This window comes from Molothrus aeneus, chromosome 2 (assembly GCF_037042795.1).
Source record: "Molothrus aeneus isolate 106 chromosome 2, BPBGC_Maene_1.0, whole genome shotgun sequence".
Taxonomy (NCBI): Eukaryota; Metazoa; Chordata; class Aves; order Passeriformes; family Icteridae; genus Molothrus; species Molothrus aeneus.
The window spans coordinates 52,214,456-52,230,705 of NC_089647.1; the positions used below are offsets into that span (position 1 = coordinate 52,214,456).

Below are 16,250 nucleotides of genomic sequence, written 5' to 3' on the forward strand. Positions count from 1 at the left end.
TGCACTCGAGGCAGGGCCAGCGCAGGTCGGGCAGGGGCTGCAGGCCAGCCAGTCCCCACAGCCTGGGGCAGTTCTTGCCATCATCCAGGGCAGAGCATCGCAATGACCACTTGGATTTTCACACGGCATCGAGCACTTAGGTTTTCGCAGGATCGGAGCCTCCAGAATGTGATGTGTTACCCTGTGCTCTGCAGAGGCTTCACACCTACTTCGTTACCAACAAGCAAGTGAGGAGCAAGTGAGTCCCTGGGCATCCCGCGGTGCAGCAGTGCTGCTGTCGCTGCTGAGGCCAGGGTTGCTTTGCGCTGGGGAGGCTTTCTGCAGGGCGATGGACACCAGAGGGAGCCCAAAGCGAGCTTTTAGCGGCTGCTCCCAGGGCTGCTGGGGTTTGGCAGGGGAAAATGCGGTAACTGATGGCAGGAGCCTGCCCGGATACTCCCTGCCCAAAAGAAAATCCTTAAGGTGAATGCTGAGAATAGGGAACATTTCTGAGCACTAGACTAAAGAGAAAGTTTTCCCTTCAAACATGTATAAGTACATAAATTTCTAGCACTGTGGTAGCAAGTAACAGAAATATAGAATCATAGAATATCTGTAGTTGGAAGGATCAACAAGGATCATCAAAGTACAGCTGCTGCCTCACTCCTGACACTTCAAGTATCCTGAGAGTGTTGCCCACACATTTCTTGAGCTCTGTCAGGCTTAGTGCTGTGACCACTTCCCTAGGGAGCCTGTCCAGTGCTCAGCCACCCTCTAGGTGAAAAAACTGGATATTTTCCAATATCCAGCCTAGACCTTCTCAGATACCTTCAGATCATTCCCTCAGATCTGGTTACTGGGCATCACAGAGAAGAGATCAGTGCCTGCCCTTCCCCTTCCCCTCATGAGGAAGCTTAGACAGCATTGTGGTCTCCCCTCAGTTTCCTCCAGGCTGAACAGGCCAAGTGACCTCAGCCACCCCTCATGTGGCTTTCCCTCAAGGACCTTCACCATCCTCATTGCCCTTCTTTGGACACTCTCTAACAGCTTAATGTCTTGTTTATTTTGTGGCACCCAGAACTGCCCCCAGCACTCGAGGTGAGGCTGCCCCAGCTCAGAGCAGAGAGGGACAATCCCTTCCCTTTCCTGGCTGGCAATGCTGTGCCTGATGCACCCAGGACAGGGTTGGCCCTCCTGGCTGCCAGGGCACTCCTGACTCAGATTCAGCTTGCCATCGACCAGGACCCCTCCCCTGCATAGACTCTGACAACTTGTCTTCGTTAAACTTCATGAGGTTGGTGCGAAGTATGTTTGGAATATTCTGATAATTATGTATTTGAGAAGCAGCTAAACAAGGATGGAAAATAAGTTTGATGATGAGAAAAAGCATTCAATTAATTTTTTTCTTAGTTATTTTAAAAAAATTACACGTGCAGTGTAGGGAAATAAAACAAAGGGATCTTTTGAGAGAACAAAGAGCATTTCGTTAGAGGAGACTCTTCAGTCAAGGCAGGAAAGATGTAACAAAGTTTGTGAAAATGTAACAAGGAGCAGGTGCACAGTAGTTTGTAGAAAGGACTGTTCCATAAGTGTTTATCTTTGAGAGAAAAGTCTGATGTTGCTATTAGGAACTTGATCATGAATATTACTTGTTAGCAAGCTTATTAATTATTATACTTTTGGCTATCCAGGCTCATACTATTCTCACTCAATGGTGAAAATATTATAGAAGCTATGTACACTTTAGTAAACATCTCTGGTTATACCATGATGGGGGACCGTGTTTCTCTCATGCATTTGCAGTGCAGGTTACTTAGGACAGGCTTGATCCCGTGGAGCTGGTGGGGATCCTGTGAGTTACTCTCAGCAGGAGTTTACACCTGTGGAGCATCTTCATGATGGAAATGGTGAGGGCAGGCCCACATCAGAGAACAGTGTAGAAATACAAAAGTCCAGTTTCCCCTGTCCTAGGCTCTGGAAGCATCAAGGTGTGAAGCCAGTTTAGGTATTGGACTTCTCACCAGACAACCTGTAAAAAACAGCCAAAGGAGAGGCTGGAGGTGGGATGCTTCCAGTTTGGTACCTGGGCTGAATTCCAGGGCTGGCCAGCTAAAGGTGCACTTCAAAAGGAAGAGCAGCTCTTCCCAGTTTTCATCACATGGACAGATGCTGCATTGCCAGTGATACTGAGTTTCATGAGTTTCATGAGTTTCCTGGTGATTGGTCTATTTTCTTAAGACCCTTACTTCTGGACTCAGATGACTAAATTAAAAACACCACATTTTTACTGATAAAATTAAATTTCTATCTCTCAGCTGGTAAAGCATAGGAACAAGATCCAAGGTTCATAAAGCCAAAATAAAAAGGAAGCATTGAAAGTGTTATGTTTTTTAAATTCAAGACTTGTAAATATTTCTATTATATTTTGCTGGTTGAGTCATGATACTGATAATTAATAACCCTTGAGAATCCAGTTCTGATCCTCTGACAATTTTTCATCAGTGTAAAATAGCTGAATTGTCAAAAATGCAAAAAATATTTAAATATTTAGTAAATAATCCAGTTACATGCTGGCTAAAGAGCAGGATTAAGTATGCATTTCTCAGAGGGGTGATGACATACTTTGCATTCCAAAAATAACAGAGAAGGTGGTAAACAGAATCTCTTAACTTGACAGACTTTTAAATTGGAAGATATTGCTCTTCTGTATCTGATTCTTTTAAGACAGACACGAAAAATAATTACATTTTTATTAAGTCTTGAGATAGTAGAAATATGAAGATAAGTGGGTAAAAAATGAATTCTCTGCCAATATTAAAAACAGGTAGACCAGATGACCTGATGGTGATAGCTTTTCATCTTCTCTTTGCTCCCTGAGAAGTGGGAGCAGATTAGACAGAGGATTTAGACTAATAAAATATTAAAGAAGCTTAATAGTAGAAGCAAAAATAATTATATTAATAATAATTGTAAATCAACATGGTGATTAGGGAAAATACCTGTGTTCACTATATTTCTAAAACAAGATTGCATGTTTTACTGCTAAAATATAAATATTTTGTTGCTTCTGTAAGCAACTGACTGGCTAGAAAATAGCTTTGATTAAAAAGGTTCAATCAACCCATTTTACATTGATGTAAGTGCAGCACACTAGTCTTAAAATAACTAAAATATAAACCATACTTAAGCAATTATTTTCCTGAGAGATTCTGCAGGGATTGGGTGTTGTCTTGCATTTTTTAATGTTGTGTTGTTTTGTTTTAAACCATGGCCTGGATAAGATCCTGAGTGATGAAGTTTGCAGCTGACACAGAGGTTGTAACCATGGTCAGAATAGGAACGACTGCCTGGCACTGAGTAAAGTGTGACTTACATCCACTGTCAATCTCAGAACACAAGACCTCAGGATGATCTTTGGTACCTGAAGGACCATCAACATAGGTTAAAAACATTCTAGGTCTGCTGACAGTCCCTCTAACTCCCTGCCACCTGCATGGCCTGTGTGTGCACACATCAAAAAGCTGGCAGGCATTTCTGGACTAACTTCTCAGGTGTTGTGAATCACAGTCATCCTGACTGCACCAGGCAACACCATGCAGGTCAGACTTGGAGAATCAGTGACAGAGGAAGTCAGGTAACCCTGAAAAGTCCTGGAGCAACAGCAGCAGGGATTAGCCAGTGACAGATGATTGTGGCATGTAGACAAAAGGAGTGAGATCCTTGGATCCACAAGCAGGAAAGATTTTGGAAATATTGTCTGGGCTCTTTGTATGGCTCTTAATGTGAGTGACTTAATCACAGTCAGACAGGGCTGGATCTGGAAAAAGGACAAGGTGCCCCAGAAGGGGCGTACACAGACTCACACCATCAACATTTATGACTACAAAGGTATTTGTTCAGGAATTGCCTAACCTTTGAGGCAGTTAAATTGATGTGGCACTTCTCTGTTGTGCTGCAGGGATCCCTCCAGAATCTGCAGTTCTGCTCCTGTCCTGACCACTTATCTCTGCTGCTTGTCCCTGCCTAGGTGGTTCAGGCTCCCAAATCTAGGCAGAGTACTGCAGTTTGTGGAGCCCCCTCAACAGTGAGACCACCTCCACCACACCCTGTCATACACCACCCACAGCTCTTCTCACCTCTATCTACTTGTTCTACATTAAACTGCCTGGAGAGATTAAATGAAATCTCTCCAGGAGCAGAACTTGTTCCTCCTTTTCCTCTCCATGCCACCCAAGTGCCCTGCTCACAAGTGTGATGTGCTTGTGCCATGTTCCTCAGCCCTGCCTAGGAAAAGCTCCAAAGCAGCTCCTCACTCCATGACCCTGCTCAGGATGAGACTTGGAAGATTCAAACTCCGGGCAAAAAAAAAAAAAAAAAGCACAATGCAAGTAATTAAAAAGTGGGAGAACATGCTAAGGTTTGTGGCTGGTTCTTCTGCACTAAATATTTTGCAGCAAAATCAAAGGACATTCCAGTTCAAATGGGAGTGAATTAGGTCAGGGAAGTTGTCTGACCTGAAGTAGGTAGAAGATCATGGAATCCACATACCCCCTCTAGTCTTAATTCCCTTTGGTACAGCTATTCCTGACATGGGATTGCTGTGACCTGTGCTTGCCCTCAGGAACTTACAAAATAATTACATTTGTTGTGTCAACCCATTAGATACAGGCTGCATGCAGACTCATTAGTTAAACTGAATTAGGTATTTGCTCTTTGAATGTTATCAAAATATTCAGATCTAGCATGTTTCGTGGCTTGCCACCATTGCTGCTGCTTTGTACACAGATTTCTGTGGTTACTCCTGGCTTACCAGCCACAGACTTTTCATGCGCAAATGCCGGTTTCGGTTATTTCACAGGTTGAAACTATGGTGGCTGATGTCATCCTGGTCTTTTAATTTCAGCTTACTTTTGATGAAACCCTTTATTGTTAGATTAAAAAACAATAAATATTTGTTTCAGATCTCATATATTAGCTTTGTTTTAAAAAAGCTGGCAGCTCAGATTCCTGCAGAGATGTGCACTAGCTCAAACATCAAGGGTGTGCAGGCCCCTGGTAGGTACCTTCACACCTGCAGTGCCTGCACAGGAGCCTGGTCTGCAGTCTCTCCCAGTGAGCAGGGTGTTCATGGAAGGTGGCATGTGATAGGGAAGTATAAAAATAATGCAAATGCATAGTGCACCTGGATTCATTGCAAGTAATCTGTTTGTCTTTGAGCTGGGTCCAGACTACCCTGTATTTTCCTAGAGCACAGGTAGGCAGTCAGACTCTTGCTGTGAAATCCTCAGGTCTCTCTACCTCCTTTGGAGCCTGGAGCAGTCTGCCTCATTTCTTGCCTTTCCCCTTTAAGAGCAATCAACCAACAAGAAATTGGTCTTGGGAGAGTTTTGAGATGCCACTACTGTCTTCCAGCTGCAGTGATGTTCCTTTAGGCTCTGAAGATGTTAATATCCATCAGGTGTCATGTTCCTGTGTTCATTCCAAGCCATTTTTCCCCCATAACTGTTGGAATATCAAGAGCTACCCTAGAGCCACGCTCTTCAGCACATTTATCCACCAGTTTGCGTGTGCTGGTATTGCATTTAATGTGTGAATAATAGTTTTTTCAGCACCTTCATACTTTTGCTGGAAGGTGGAGGACAGCAAGGTAGGAAGGTTTTTAGTTGATGAGACTGTTATTTTTTGCTGACAAGATCACTGAGTATCTTAAGAAAAGGGAATCTGATCTCCTTCCAAGAAACTAAACAGGAATTTGCATTCCAGAATATTTGTGAAGCATGCGTATTCCAGGAAAAAAACCACAACCCAGTATTTATTGTCACATTGCCTAGGGATTTCAACATCTGTGAGGAAACATTGGTGATCACACAGTGTCCACATTCCTTATGATGACTTGATTATTTTAGCTCCGAGCCAGTGGAGCAGTACCTGAAGACACTCTCCTGCTAGACCCCCCCCTCATGTGAACTCAACCTCATGGCAACCCCTCTCTTGTGCTTCAGATATTCCTAAAGCTTTCTGTAGCCTGGGAAAATAAGTTAATCATGACACAGGTATGCAAGAACCATGTTCCAGCTGAGTAGAATTTTCACATGCAGATGTTGCTGAGGCGAACATTGATAGAGGCCTAGAGGCAGTGAGTGCTCCAGATGTCTTGGCTCTGAGATGTTTTGGCAGCCATTGAACAAGAGCTGGAGATTGAGTCCTGTTCCTGCAAAGCTGCAGTGACAGAGCACACATGTGAGTTTCACTGGCACTGCAGTTTCACTGCTCCCTTCTGCCCTGGGACCAGCAGAACTTAATGCTATGAGGCCTGATGCTCCTTAATCTTATGGCCCTGCACAGAGCTGCAGGCACTGACTGTACACCCACACCACGACTCCAACACTGACACCACAGCCTTGGCCCTGTCTCTGATCCCACCTGGGATCAGGAGATGCTCACAGGCCAATGAGATTTTTGGCCACCTTTTTGACAAGACCATAAATTGTTGCACAGCAGGTTGAGCACTGTCTGGATGGGTCCAGCTGAGAAAGAGTTGCTGCTGCTGGTGAAAGCCCCAGGGGATAATGTGCAGCCTCCCTGTGCTCCAGTGCATGGTACCTGCACACCCTGCTGCCAGCTGCAGTTCCTGGCCAAAGGGGCAGAAAAAAGAGCCAAGTACCCACTAGGGAGAGGAGGAAACATTTCACTCAATTTCATAGCCGTCAAAACCAGTCTTAAACTGGAGCTAGAAAACAAGCGAGAAGAAAAGCACTGCTTACATAATCCTTTGGCAGTGGAATGAATCAGGGTTCTTGTGGGAGAAGAGGAATGCAGTTTTAAAGGAATAAACAGCACATTCCTGTAGCTGGTAGTAGCTGGATAGTCCTGCTTTCTTGAAGAGCAGCACAGACATTTACTATGGGTTTATGTGCCCTGTCTTTTGTGCCCATGGTCTCTCCTCTGAAGAAAGCTCTGTAAAATGGAACATTCCTGCTGTTTTCTTTAAAATAATCTGTAATTCCTTGGCCAAAATACAAAGGGAGGCACCCATCTGTTTGGTTTTGTGGTTTTTTTCTCTTTTTCACAAATGTCCTTGTTTGTATTAACCAGCAAATCTAATCATCCAGCTCACAGGAGAGTTACACAACCCTCCTGAGATTTCAGTCTAACAGCAAGTCTTGCTTAATACTCCCACATTTGCTTCTTGCTTCAGATTTGCAGCTTCTTTGGCATTACGGCTGTGCTCTTATAAAACAGATTAAACAGCGAAAGGAATGCTGAATGGAAAAGCTGTGTTATTTCCACCTTGCAGGACTTACTGAAATGATCTTGGCTGGGTTAAAACATGAGCTGAAACTCCCACAGGGAGCATTATTCTGAGTGATTCACATAAACACTCAAAGTCAGTCTTGGTTGAGCTTCCTAGTCAAGGTAGGTAATAGTACACCAGCAGCAGAGCCCCTCTCCCCTCTCCTTTAGACAACACTGCTGATAGAAGCCTCCTGTTGTTTACTTTCACTGGGAAGCAGCAAGATGAGTACTGGGTAACAACAGAAAACTTGGGGTTTGGATAACTCTTTCACACTAGGAATTGAGAGTGCCTTTTCTGTGAAACTGCCTAGTGCTGTGAAACATTCTTCCTCTGTGCCCTTGATGTAGGTCATCTGCAGAGGAAAATCTCATCAACCCCTTGAAATGCAGCCAGGTTTATGATCACTTTCTTTTGCAGTTGACTTTTAAGGGAGATAATCTTTCCGGGAGGAGGTCTGAAGAAAGGCAAGTGACAGGTACGTGCATTTCATGTGTCTTGGTAAAGGTGTAGATGGAGCTGCTTTCTTTCTCTCTGCTCTGCACTGTCTGGTTTCCAGGAGCTGTCACTCATCCCACCCTTCCTGGTAGCTTTTTGCCATCATCCATGGGCACTATGTGGAGTCTGAATCTGACCTCAGCACCAGTGCTGCAGCCACTGGCACCACTGTGGGGTGGTGTGAACAGCACCAGTGCTCCTGGGCTCACAGGGTTCCCCTGCTGCAATGTTGAACTCTTCTCTCTATGAGCTGAAAAATTGCCACAGACTGGGGCATCACCTGCATGTCATCTTTTATGGGCAATTTCTGTGGAGCTCTTCTTCCCTCAGCTTGCTTTGAGCCCTGCCTGCCCATCTTGGCAGAGGGCTCCTCTGTTGCAGCAGCTTTGGTGGTTTGGAAGCAGCTCTAGCATCAGCTGCTGCTGGGATGCTGATAGAGCCATAGCTGAAACAAAGCACATCACTCAGAGCACAGAGCTGGGGAGCCAAGTTTCTGCAGCACTTCCAGATGTGAAGCAGGGGAGTTGGGTTTAGCCTAGTTTTCAGATTTTTTTTTCTTTCTGATTTTGTTGTTTTTTTTAAAAAGCACGATGCAAGCACACTGAAAACAATTTGTACTGTTCACTCACATTCAGCTGCATGTTCCCAATGGCAGTCCCTTAGCATATTTTCTAGCTAAGATTCTTCAATCAAAACCACATCTGTGTGTTGGAGCAGATTTGCAGTAGACATCTTTTCCCCTGAAATCCAAGGAAAAACTATCTCATGTCCAGTTTGTCACATGTGTGACTTGGCCTCCAAGGTAATCCCATCCTCACAGACCACTCCAAGGATGAGGAGGGGAATGCCTACAGTCACTTAACCAGGAGGCAAATTCCTCTTAATTCCACTTTGAGAAGTTTGAACTGAATAAACTCTGTGGGATTTTGATGAAAAGTCCTCAAGGAGACATGATTGCTGAGCAACTTCCTGTGTGGACACCTGGGAGGAAATACAGAGGTTGCTGGGAAGTCACACAGAGTATTTATTTCTGTGGGGACTCAGGAGCAGACCTGAGCCTTTATCCCTGTCAGCATACTGCACTGGTGCTTTAGCTTCTCCTTAATATGCATCTTACCCTGATTTTGTGTTGCCTGTAGTTTCAAGCAACCTCCTTAATAAATCCTGCAGCATTTCCTGGGGAATTAAACATAAGTGTGAGAGGGGATTAAGTTGCGAGAGGAAGTAAAAAAGCTTCCATTACAGCCTGTCAATGCCTCTTTTCAGGTGATAAGAAATGAGTGTGATGATGCACTGGTTGCTGCTGCTCCTTCTGGTCAGCTTTGGCTCACCTGCACCCAGGTTTTCGGTGTGTATCTTTTAACTGTTTCTGTACTCTCTCAATGGTTCCCCATTCCCAGTCATGCAGAGATGGATGCTCCCCCACAGGAGGGATGGAGAGCTGCAAGAGCAGAGCAAAGAGGCATCTGCCTGCAGCTAAAGGAATGTTGTGCTGATAATACAGGATTTTCATAGCATTAAGGGCTGTACAGCTGTCTGGGAGACTGAACTGACATTAGTAAGAATTCAAAACAACAACAAAAACAACAACAAAAATCTCTTTTAAAAAATGTATTTTTGTAGCCAAAATATCAGCTCTTTTTCAGTTTTACACAAAGCTAATTCTGGAACCTTGCTGGTTTCACCCATCTGCAGTGCAAGAGCCAAGTTTTTCCCTCTCTTATCAACCTGAGCACTTTCATAGTTTGCAAACCTTTCCCTTGAGCTCATCAAGTGGGGTCAAGACAAATTATTTTCATCCAAAGTAAATTTTTTGTGCATCTGATCGTATTATGGCATGTTCCGATCAATGCCAAGGTTGTTACAGAAACCCTTTTTCCACTGGTTTCAATTCAACAGCTTGTGCTGTGCAAGATTTGGACATCTTAGGAAGGGATCACCATGAAATCATGCTGATCCACATAGGCAGTGTGACATCCTAGGGTCAAGAGGAGACAGGTACTCCTTTCTCTGTGTCTCTCCTTACCACTGACTGAATTGTGGGGGGTTTTGTTTTATTTTCTCCATAGGACAAAGATATCTGCCTCCTAGACAACAATAAATTAAGACAAAGGTTAAAACACCTTCAAGACTTGCTTTACTTATATGAATTGCAGCTGAAGGACATACTGGAGAACACTTACCACAGAACGAAAAGTGAACTGTTCTCAGGCAACAGGAGCGTGCAGCATGAGACACTTTTACCCACAACCAGTGGAAATTTGATAGTGTATGACCAAGGTACAGTTTACAGTAGTGTGCCACAATGTTTATTTCTTCCTGCAGTGTCCCATGTGTCATATTTTATGTCTGCTAAAAGTTTAAAAATTTTTAAGTGGATTGTGATTTAAAATACAGATACGTGGGAAGGAGAAGAGCTGACTGGTTGCCCTGACACTAAAAGATACCCCTTGGGGCTAGAGTCACTTATCCCAGCTGTAGGCAGCTATTACCCAGGTACAAAATGGACATCTTCAGCTGGGCTTCTTGCCTGCAGAGAGGAGCAATCACTTCTCATGTTTTCCATCAGATTTGCTTTAGGCATCTGCTTTACGAAGAGATGGGACCTGTTCTTGAAGAGCCCATATTCCCTGAGTGGCTTAGGGGAGCACAGAGTGCCTGGCTCAGCTGCAGCTGTTTGAATGAGCCAAGTCTCCCTGTTCCTCAGCTCCCCCATTAGTTCTGTGGCACAGGAACAGGCATGCATACTTTGTCCTGTGGTGTTACTTTGAGAACATGGTCATAAATGACATCATTTCCTGTAGCCAAGATTTTAGCCTTTGGGCATTACATTGGAAGTGTGAAGCACTGAGATCCTGAAAGGCTCTCTCCTGATACTCCTGGTAGAGTTGGACACAGGAGCTTAGCCTATTATTTTACAAATATTGTTCCCTGATCTTATCAGAAGTACAGCTGAGGGTGCCTTACCTTCCACATGGAAATTAGCTTCCCTGCAAATGATCTTGCTGACAGATAAAGTTTCAGTCCCAGGCTTTCATGATATAGCCCCAGGCTAAGCTGCAGCTGTCCTGCATCTCACCAAAGATTTGGGCATTATTCCCTCAGAAGGCATGGCTGTAAAGGCTTTCAAGCCTTAAAGCCCTTTGTCAGGCTGGCAGTTTGCAAACTGGTGTAGCTCCTACATTGCTGCACCATTTCCTTTGACTTTACAGGGCTTGCAGAGCTATGCACAGGCTGGCCAAGTGTCCTTGTCCCATAGAGCCTCTCAGTGACATCTCCTCCTTGTGGCACACAGCCCTTGGCTTTGCCCCCAGCCCATTTAACAGACAGGTACTGTTGTGCCCAGATTGCTCTGCAGTGTATGGCAGGAAGAGCACCACGAGTGGCTACTACCGCATCAGGCCCAGAGCAGACCGAGAGCCCTTCCTGGCATTCTGTGACATGTCCGATGGCGGGGGCTGGACCGTCATTCAGCGGCGCAGTAACGGCAGGGAGAATTTCAACAGGTGGGTGCATTGTTCTTGCATCAACAGGGCTTGCAGTCTGGCCACCAGCTCCTACCCCTGTCCTGCTACCAGGCAAACCCCCATCCTTGAGAAACAGGATGTGCAAGACTATATATTAGTGATGATAATTTAGGATTAGGACAATCTGGTGGTACCTGTTGGCAGTAGGGGGCCATTTGCAAAATGGATCTGCAACTTGGTGAGAATTTCCATGGGTTCTCTGCATTTGAATGCATATTTTATCATTATTGAAGACTGGCAAAGGCTCCAAATTGGCAGGTGTCTGCTACCAGTGCACAGACTGAGACCTGTTGAACAGATCTGTTCTGATATGAGGAATTATGTTCAGCATGTTGTAACATTTATTATCGTATTCAGATAACTTTTAAAAATGCCAAATCAGATTGTCCTTTTCCTATGCAAAATCCCAGAGAGGTGACTTTCATACTGAAATTTTTAGGAGGAGAGATGCTCTGGTAGCACAGTTCGGAAGAAACGTCCTCATGAATGTTAATTAACTATCACAGCACACACAATTTCAGGTCATATCTAATGCCTTCTAAAGTCTATGCAGTGCATTGCAAAGCTACCTCAAGTGACTCTAAGCCAGCTTACCCAGAGAGTGGTAGCTATCCAGCCATGGTGGTTCCAGTGAAATAAAAACATCCTGAAGAGGACTAGTATGAAGGTCAGGCAGAATGAATACCCATAATAACAACATGGGAGAAGGAATAAACACAGGGTTGCTAAAACTCAAAATGATGACACACACTGAAGTATATGAGAATATCAAAGGTAGTACATAGAGCCAGTGAATTATGACTTGCTGAAGAACAACATCAGGTATTTTGCTGAAGACCAATGTGACAGCTGCTGCTTTCCCTTTCCTTTTAACTGGAAACATCAGTCTGCAAGCACTGCATGTAGCAGTTTGAAGGTTTGATCCCCATGTATGTGTGTGCACAGGCTTAGCAGGGGAAAAGGTGAGCTGTGAGTTGTATTTAGTCCTAGATGAATCGGATACTTTTAGAAAACAGTATCTAGATACAAGTGAAGTTTTAATTGTTACCATTCTCAAGTGTCACAAACTGTCTAATCCCCTCTCATGATGAAATTTATATCTATAAATTTTTCTGTGCAGGAAATGGGATGATTACAAACTGGGATTTGGGAAATTCCAGGGCAAGAATGATGAATACTGGCTGGGCAATGACCACATCTATGACCTGCTTGCTAGAGGTCCAAGTATTTTTTCTCCATAGATTTCTCTCTAATTTGTGTTAGGTATTCATCTAACATGACACAACTTTATGTTTAGGAGAGAACTCATTAAAGATTGACCTGATGGACTGGCATGGGGAAAGACGTTATGCAATCTATGAAAATTTCCAGCTTGCAAATGAGCAGGTAAGAAATGGAGAGAGTAATGATTTGCTTGCTTTGGTCTGTGAGGGTGGGGCAGTGCATACACAGCATCACACCAGTATCAGGGTTGTATCTACAGCTCTGCAAAACTTACCTGCTCTGGTTTCCTGGGCTTCCTAGTTTGTCTGACTGACAAACAGCCCTGGGATCAGGGACATAAATCTGGGACTTTTTCCTGACTACTGAGTGCCCAGGTCAGAGGGTGACAGGATCACATGTTTGTGCCCTCTTGCTAACTGTGCTGCTGAACAGAGGGCAGTTCCCTGGCCACAGGGCACAGGGATTCCCACATATATTTGCCTCTGGCCTCATGATTAAGAGTCTTCTGTGAGTGAGAAGACCCTTAGTGTCTGAACCTCTGCAACTAAGTGGAACCCTGTTCTCCTGCTTTCTAAGAGAGTGTTTCAGACTGTCACATAAAATGCAAGTGCCAGAGCAAATCCTCTCAAGTTTATTTTGAAATAAACAGGGAATTCTAATCAAAGCTTTGAAAGAGCAGTTGTAAGTTCCTATCTTGAAGAGAGGTACCTGTAGCACTATACCTACTGCTACAGACACAGAAAGCCCTGAGACAGACACCCTGTATTTTCATTATGTGCTTTCTAGCTGTAGACAGTGTCCAGCTCCGTACAGGTGCTGTTCTTTGCAGACTTGCCTTCCTGAATACCACATGTAACTAGCCCAAATAACCAAGGATACTGCATGGACCAGTCCTAGTTCCAGCTCCATCGCCGCTCCAGAAATGTTTACATTAAACTCAGTTTGCAATTAGAGGTTTCTTATGAAAAGTTTGAACAGCTGCATTTCAATACCTTACTGCCATTTTTCATAAAGAAATGAGGCCAGTGATGACAGGAGAAAGCCCACAACACAAATGTGACCATCCATTTAATATCTAATATCTCTTCAACCTGTTAGTTGTGCACAATGGAACTATTATTCTAAATATTCCTAGCAGGACCAGATCATAGTAATCAGATGGCTTCTAGTCCTTGGAAGAGCAAAATGCCTAAGCATTTATTCTAGCTGAAGAACTGCTCTGTTTATGAAGGCAATTACTTGACACTTGGCAGTTTTTGCTAAGTTGTTCTTGATCAGCTAGAAAGAGCTTTCCATCTTGCTGTAAAGTGTATTACATGGTTGTTTAATGACAATAAACCTGGAGCCTTTTGTAGCAGCAGCAGTAATTACCAATCCCTTCTAGAAGTTTAAATCCTGCATTGATCTACACTAGGATCATTAAAGCATGGAGACAAAAGTCACCCTTGACTTCAACAGTCATGGCTTTGACAGTGAATTAAATATCCAGAGCTAATTTGGCCTCAAAACTGTGAGGAAAGGCAGAAAGAATGGATATAAAATAAATGTTTCACATATTCTTGCAGGAAAATTACAGGTTATGGTTTGGCACCTATTCTGGTAATGCTGGCGACGCTCTGTCTGGTGGGAGCAATTTTGAAGATCAGTGGTCAGCTTCTCACAGAGGGATGCAGTTCACCACATTTGATAAGGATCACGATCAGTTCCTGGCAGGCAACTGTGCATCAGAGAACAAGGGTGGCTGGTGGTTTAACAGGTATGGAAAACAGCTGATTCCTCTTGGATGTGTAGATTGTGGGTGGCTGCACAGCTGAGAGGACTTGCCTGCCTTATAGCAGCTGGAGGCTGCTGTGTGCACTTGCCACCTCTCACAGCCAAACCTAGACGTTCAGACCTACAGATCCTCAAAGGAAAACAATTTACTACTTTCATTAGAGCAAAGCAGGTAAGTTGAATTCACTTTAAGAAAATGGGTCAGAACAAATGCACAGAGGACAATGACCTGGAAGGAAAAGAGCTCAGTTAAAATTCCTGAAAGTGCTTTGTGTTATACTCCAGTGAAGAAAACAACTGTAGCCATGGTAAGGTGAAGTGTGTACAAAGAACATTTCCCTAGAGCGGACCCTCTGTCTAAGAGCAGAGCTACCCCACAACAGTTATAAGGGTGTGTTTGCTGTTTGGGCATATGCCACACATCAATGGATAGGGACTCATGTTTAACAGCCCTGGAATCTGGGATATAACACTCTCAGATTTTCTCTGCTTTAGTACAGGATGACCCTCTTAGGCCAGATTCTCATCACATACCACTTGAAATTGGTGGAGCTAAAAAATGTATATCAACAGCAGGATTTACCTTGATGAAAAGACATCTGCATTTTTAGGTGTCAATATGGAGCTGCCTACACTTGAGCTAGAGTGTACCAAATGGCACTACACTCCTTTGTTCAGGCCATGCAGTTCTAATGCCCATAGTTCATACACCTGAAGGAGTCAACAGGCAGAATTATCTGACCAGTGTAGGTGTCTGCTTTAGGATGCTTTAGGATGACTCACATATTAATGTGTTCCACTAAAAGCATTAACCATTTAGACCATCCCGCCCTGGTATATCTAGATATCTATTGTGTGAGAACGGTACTTCACTGCAATGATGCAGATCTTCTCATGCTAAACTGAATTCCCTTCTTGTCTTTCCTACATTGCTCCAAGGTGCCATGCTGTAAACCTCAATGGCCAATACTACAAAAGAGGGAGGTACAGTGGACCCCATGATGATGGCTTGGTTTGGTCTACATGGCACGGGATGTGGTACTCACTGAAATACTCAGCCATGAAAATCAGGGCTCCATTCTTTATCGACAGAGAGAGCGGAGATGGTGACAACAGTCAGGCCAGCTGAAACTGCTGCTTTGGAAAGAGAAAAGCACAGGCTGAAAAGAGTGGTGTAAGTTGATAGCCAGTGCTCTGCTGCTGCCAATCGCCAAACCTGCACTTGATAGCTGGAGTTGCACCTGCTTCTGCTACCTGAAGCTAACAGCACGAGTTGTTTGAGCACAGCCAGACAACATTTTAATAAAAAATATATGGATCACAGTCATGGAATAACCAGAGATTTCTTTTTCAGCAGTTTTCAAGACTTTGTTGGAGAATGTTTCTTTAAAGTTCTCTGGACTTCGAAGGATCAAGCATGTCCTTTAATCAATTTATACTTTTCAAGATCTAAACATTTCTCATCTTGATTTTAACCATCAGTGTTTCAGTTATGAGAACATCAGGATAGAAAGAACAAGGGGATGGGGAACTGGACTTCATCTGGTATGCCTTTGTTAGTGCTTTGATCTGTTTCAGGAGAATGTTTTTAAGCAACTTTCCTTGTGGTTCTAATTGCCACACTTCAGTTGCAGAGTGCTTCTGGAGTGTGTGAAACCAAACCTGTGGATTGACATGCTCCAACTGCTAATCTGCACCCAGACGAAGGCTGCTTCAAAGTAAACACCCACAACGTGGACAGTGTGAATCCCATTCCAACAGCTTCTTGCTGCAGATCCACTGCTAGAGAATACCACAAGACATTAAAGCAGACAAAGACAATCCTGCCAGCCAGTTTTAAACCCCAGATTAAAATTATGAAGATTTGACTAAAATTAAGGTGAACACAGATATTCCTAGGAGTTCCTGAAATGCAGTCATTCTCCTGTACATTCTCCAGTAATTTACCAGATGAC

At 43.9% G+C, this 16,250-nt stretch overlaps 1 protein-coding gene across 1 annotated transcript; it reads left to right on the forward strand.

The window, feature by feature from the left end:
• Nucleotides 1-7,693: 7,693 nt before the first annotated feature.
• On the forward strand, nt 7,694-15,557 carry LOC136570721 (fibrinogen-like protein 1). The gene is made up of 8 exons (XM_066571171.1): nt 7,694-7,751; nt 9,038-9,119; nt 9,841-10,051; nt 11,118-11,277; nt 12,419-12,516; nt 12,596-12,684; nt 14,088-14,278; nt 15,235-15,557. The coding sequence occupies exons 2-8, from the start codon at nt 9,048-9,050 to the stop codon at nt 15,422-15,424; spliced, it is 1,011 nt and encodes a 336-aa protein (XP_066427268.1). The 5' UTR covers nt 7,694-7,751; nt 9,038-9,047; the 3' UTR covers nt 15,425-15,557.
• Nucleotides 15,558-16,250: the final 693 nt, after the last annotated feature.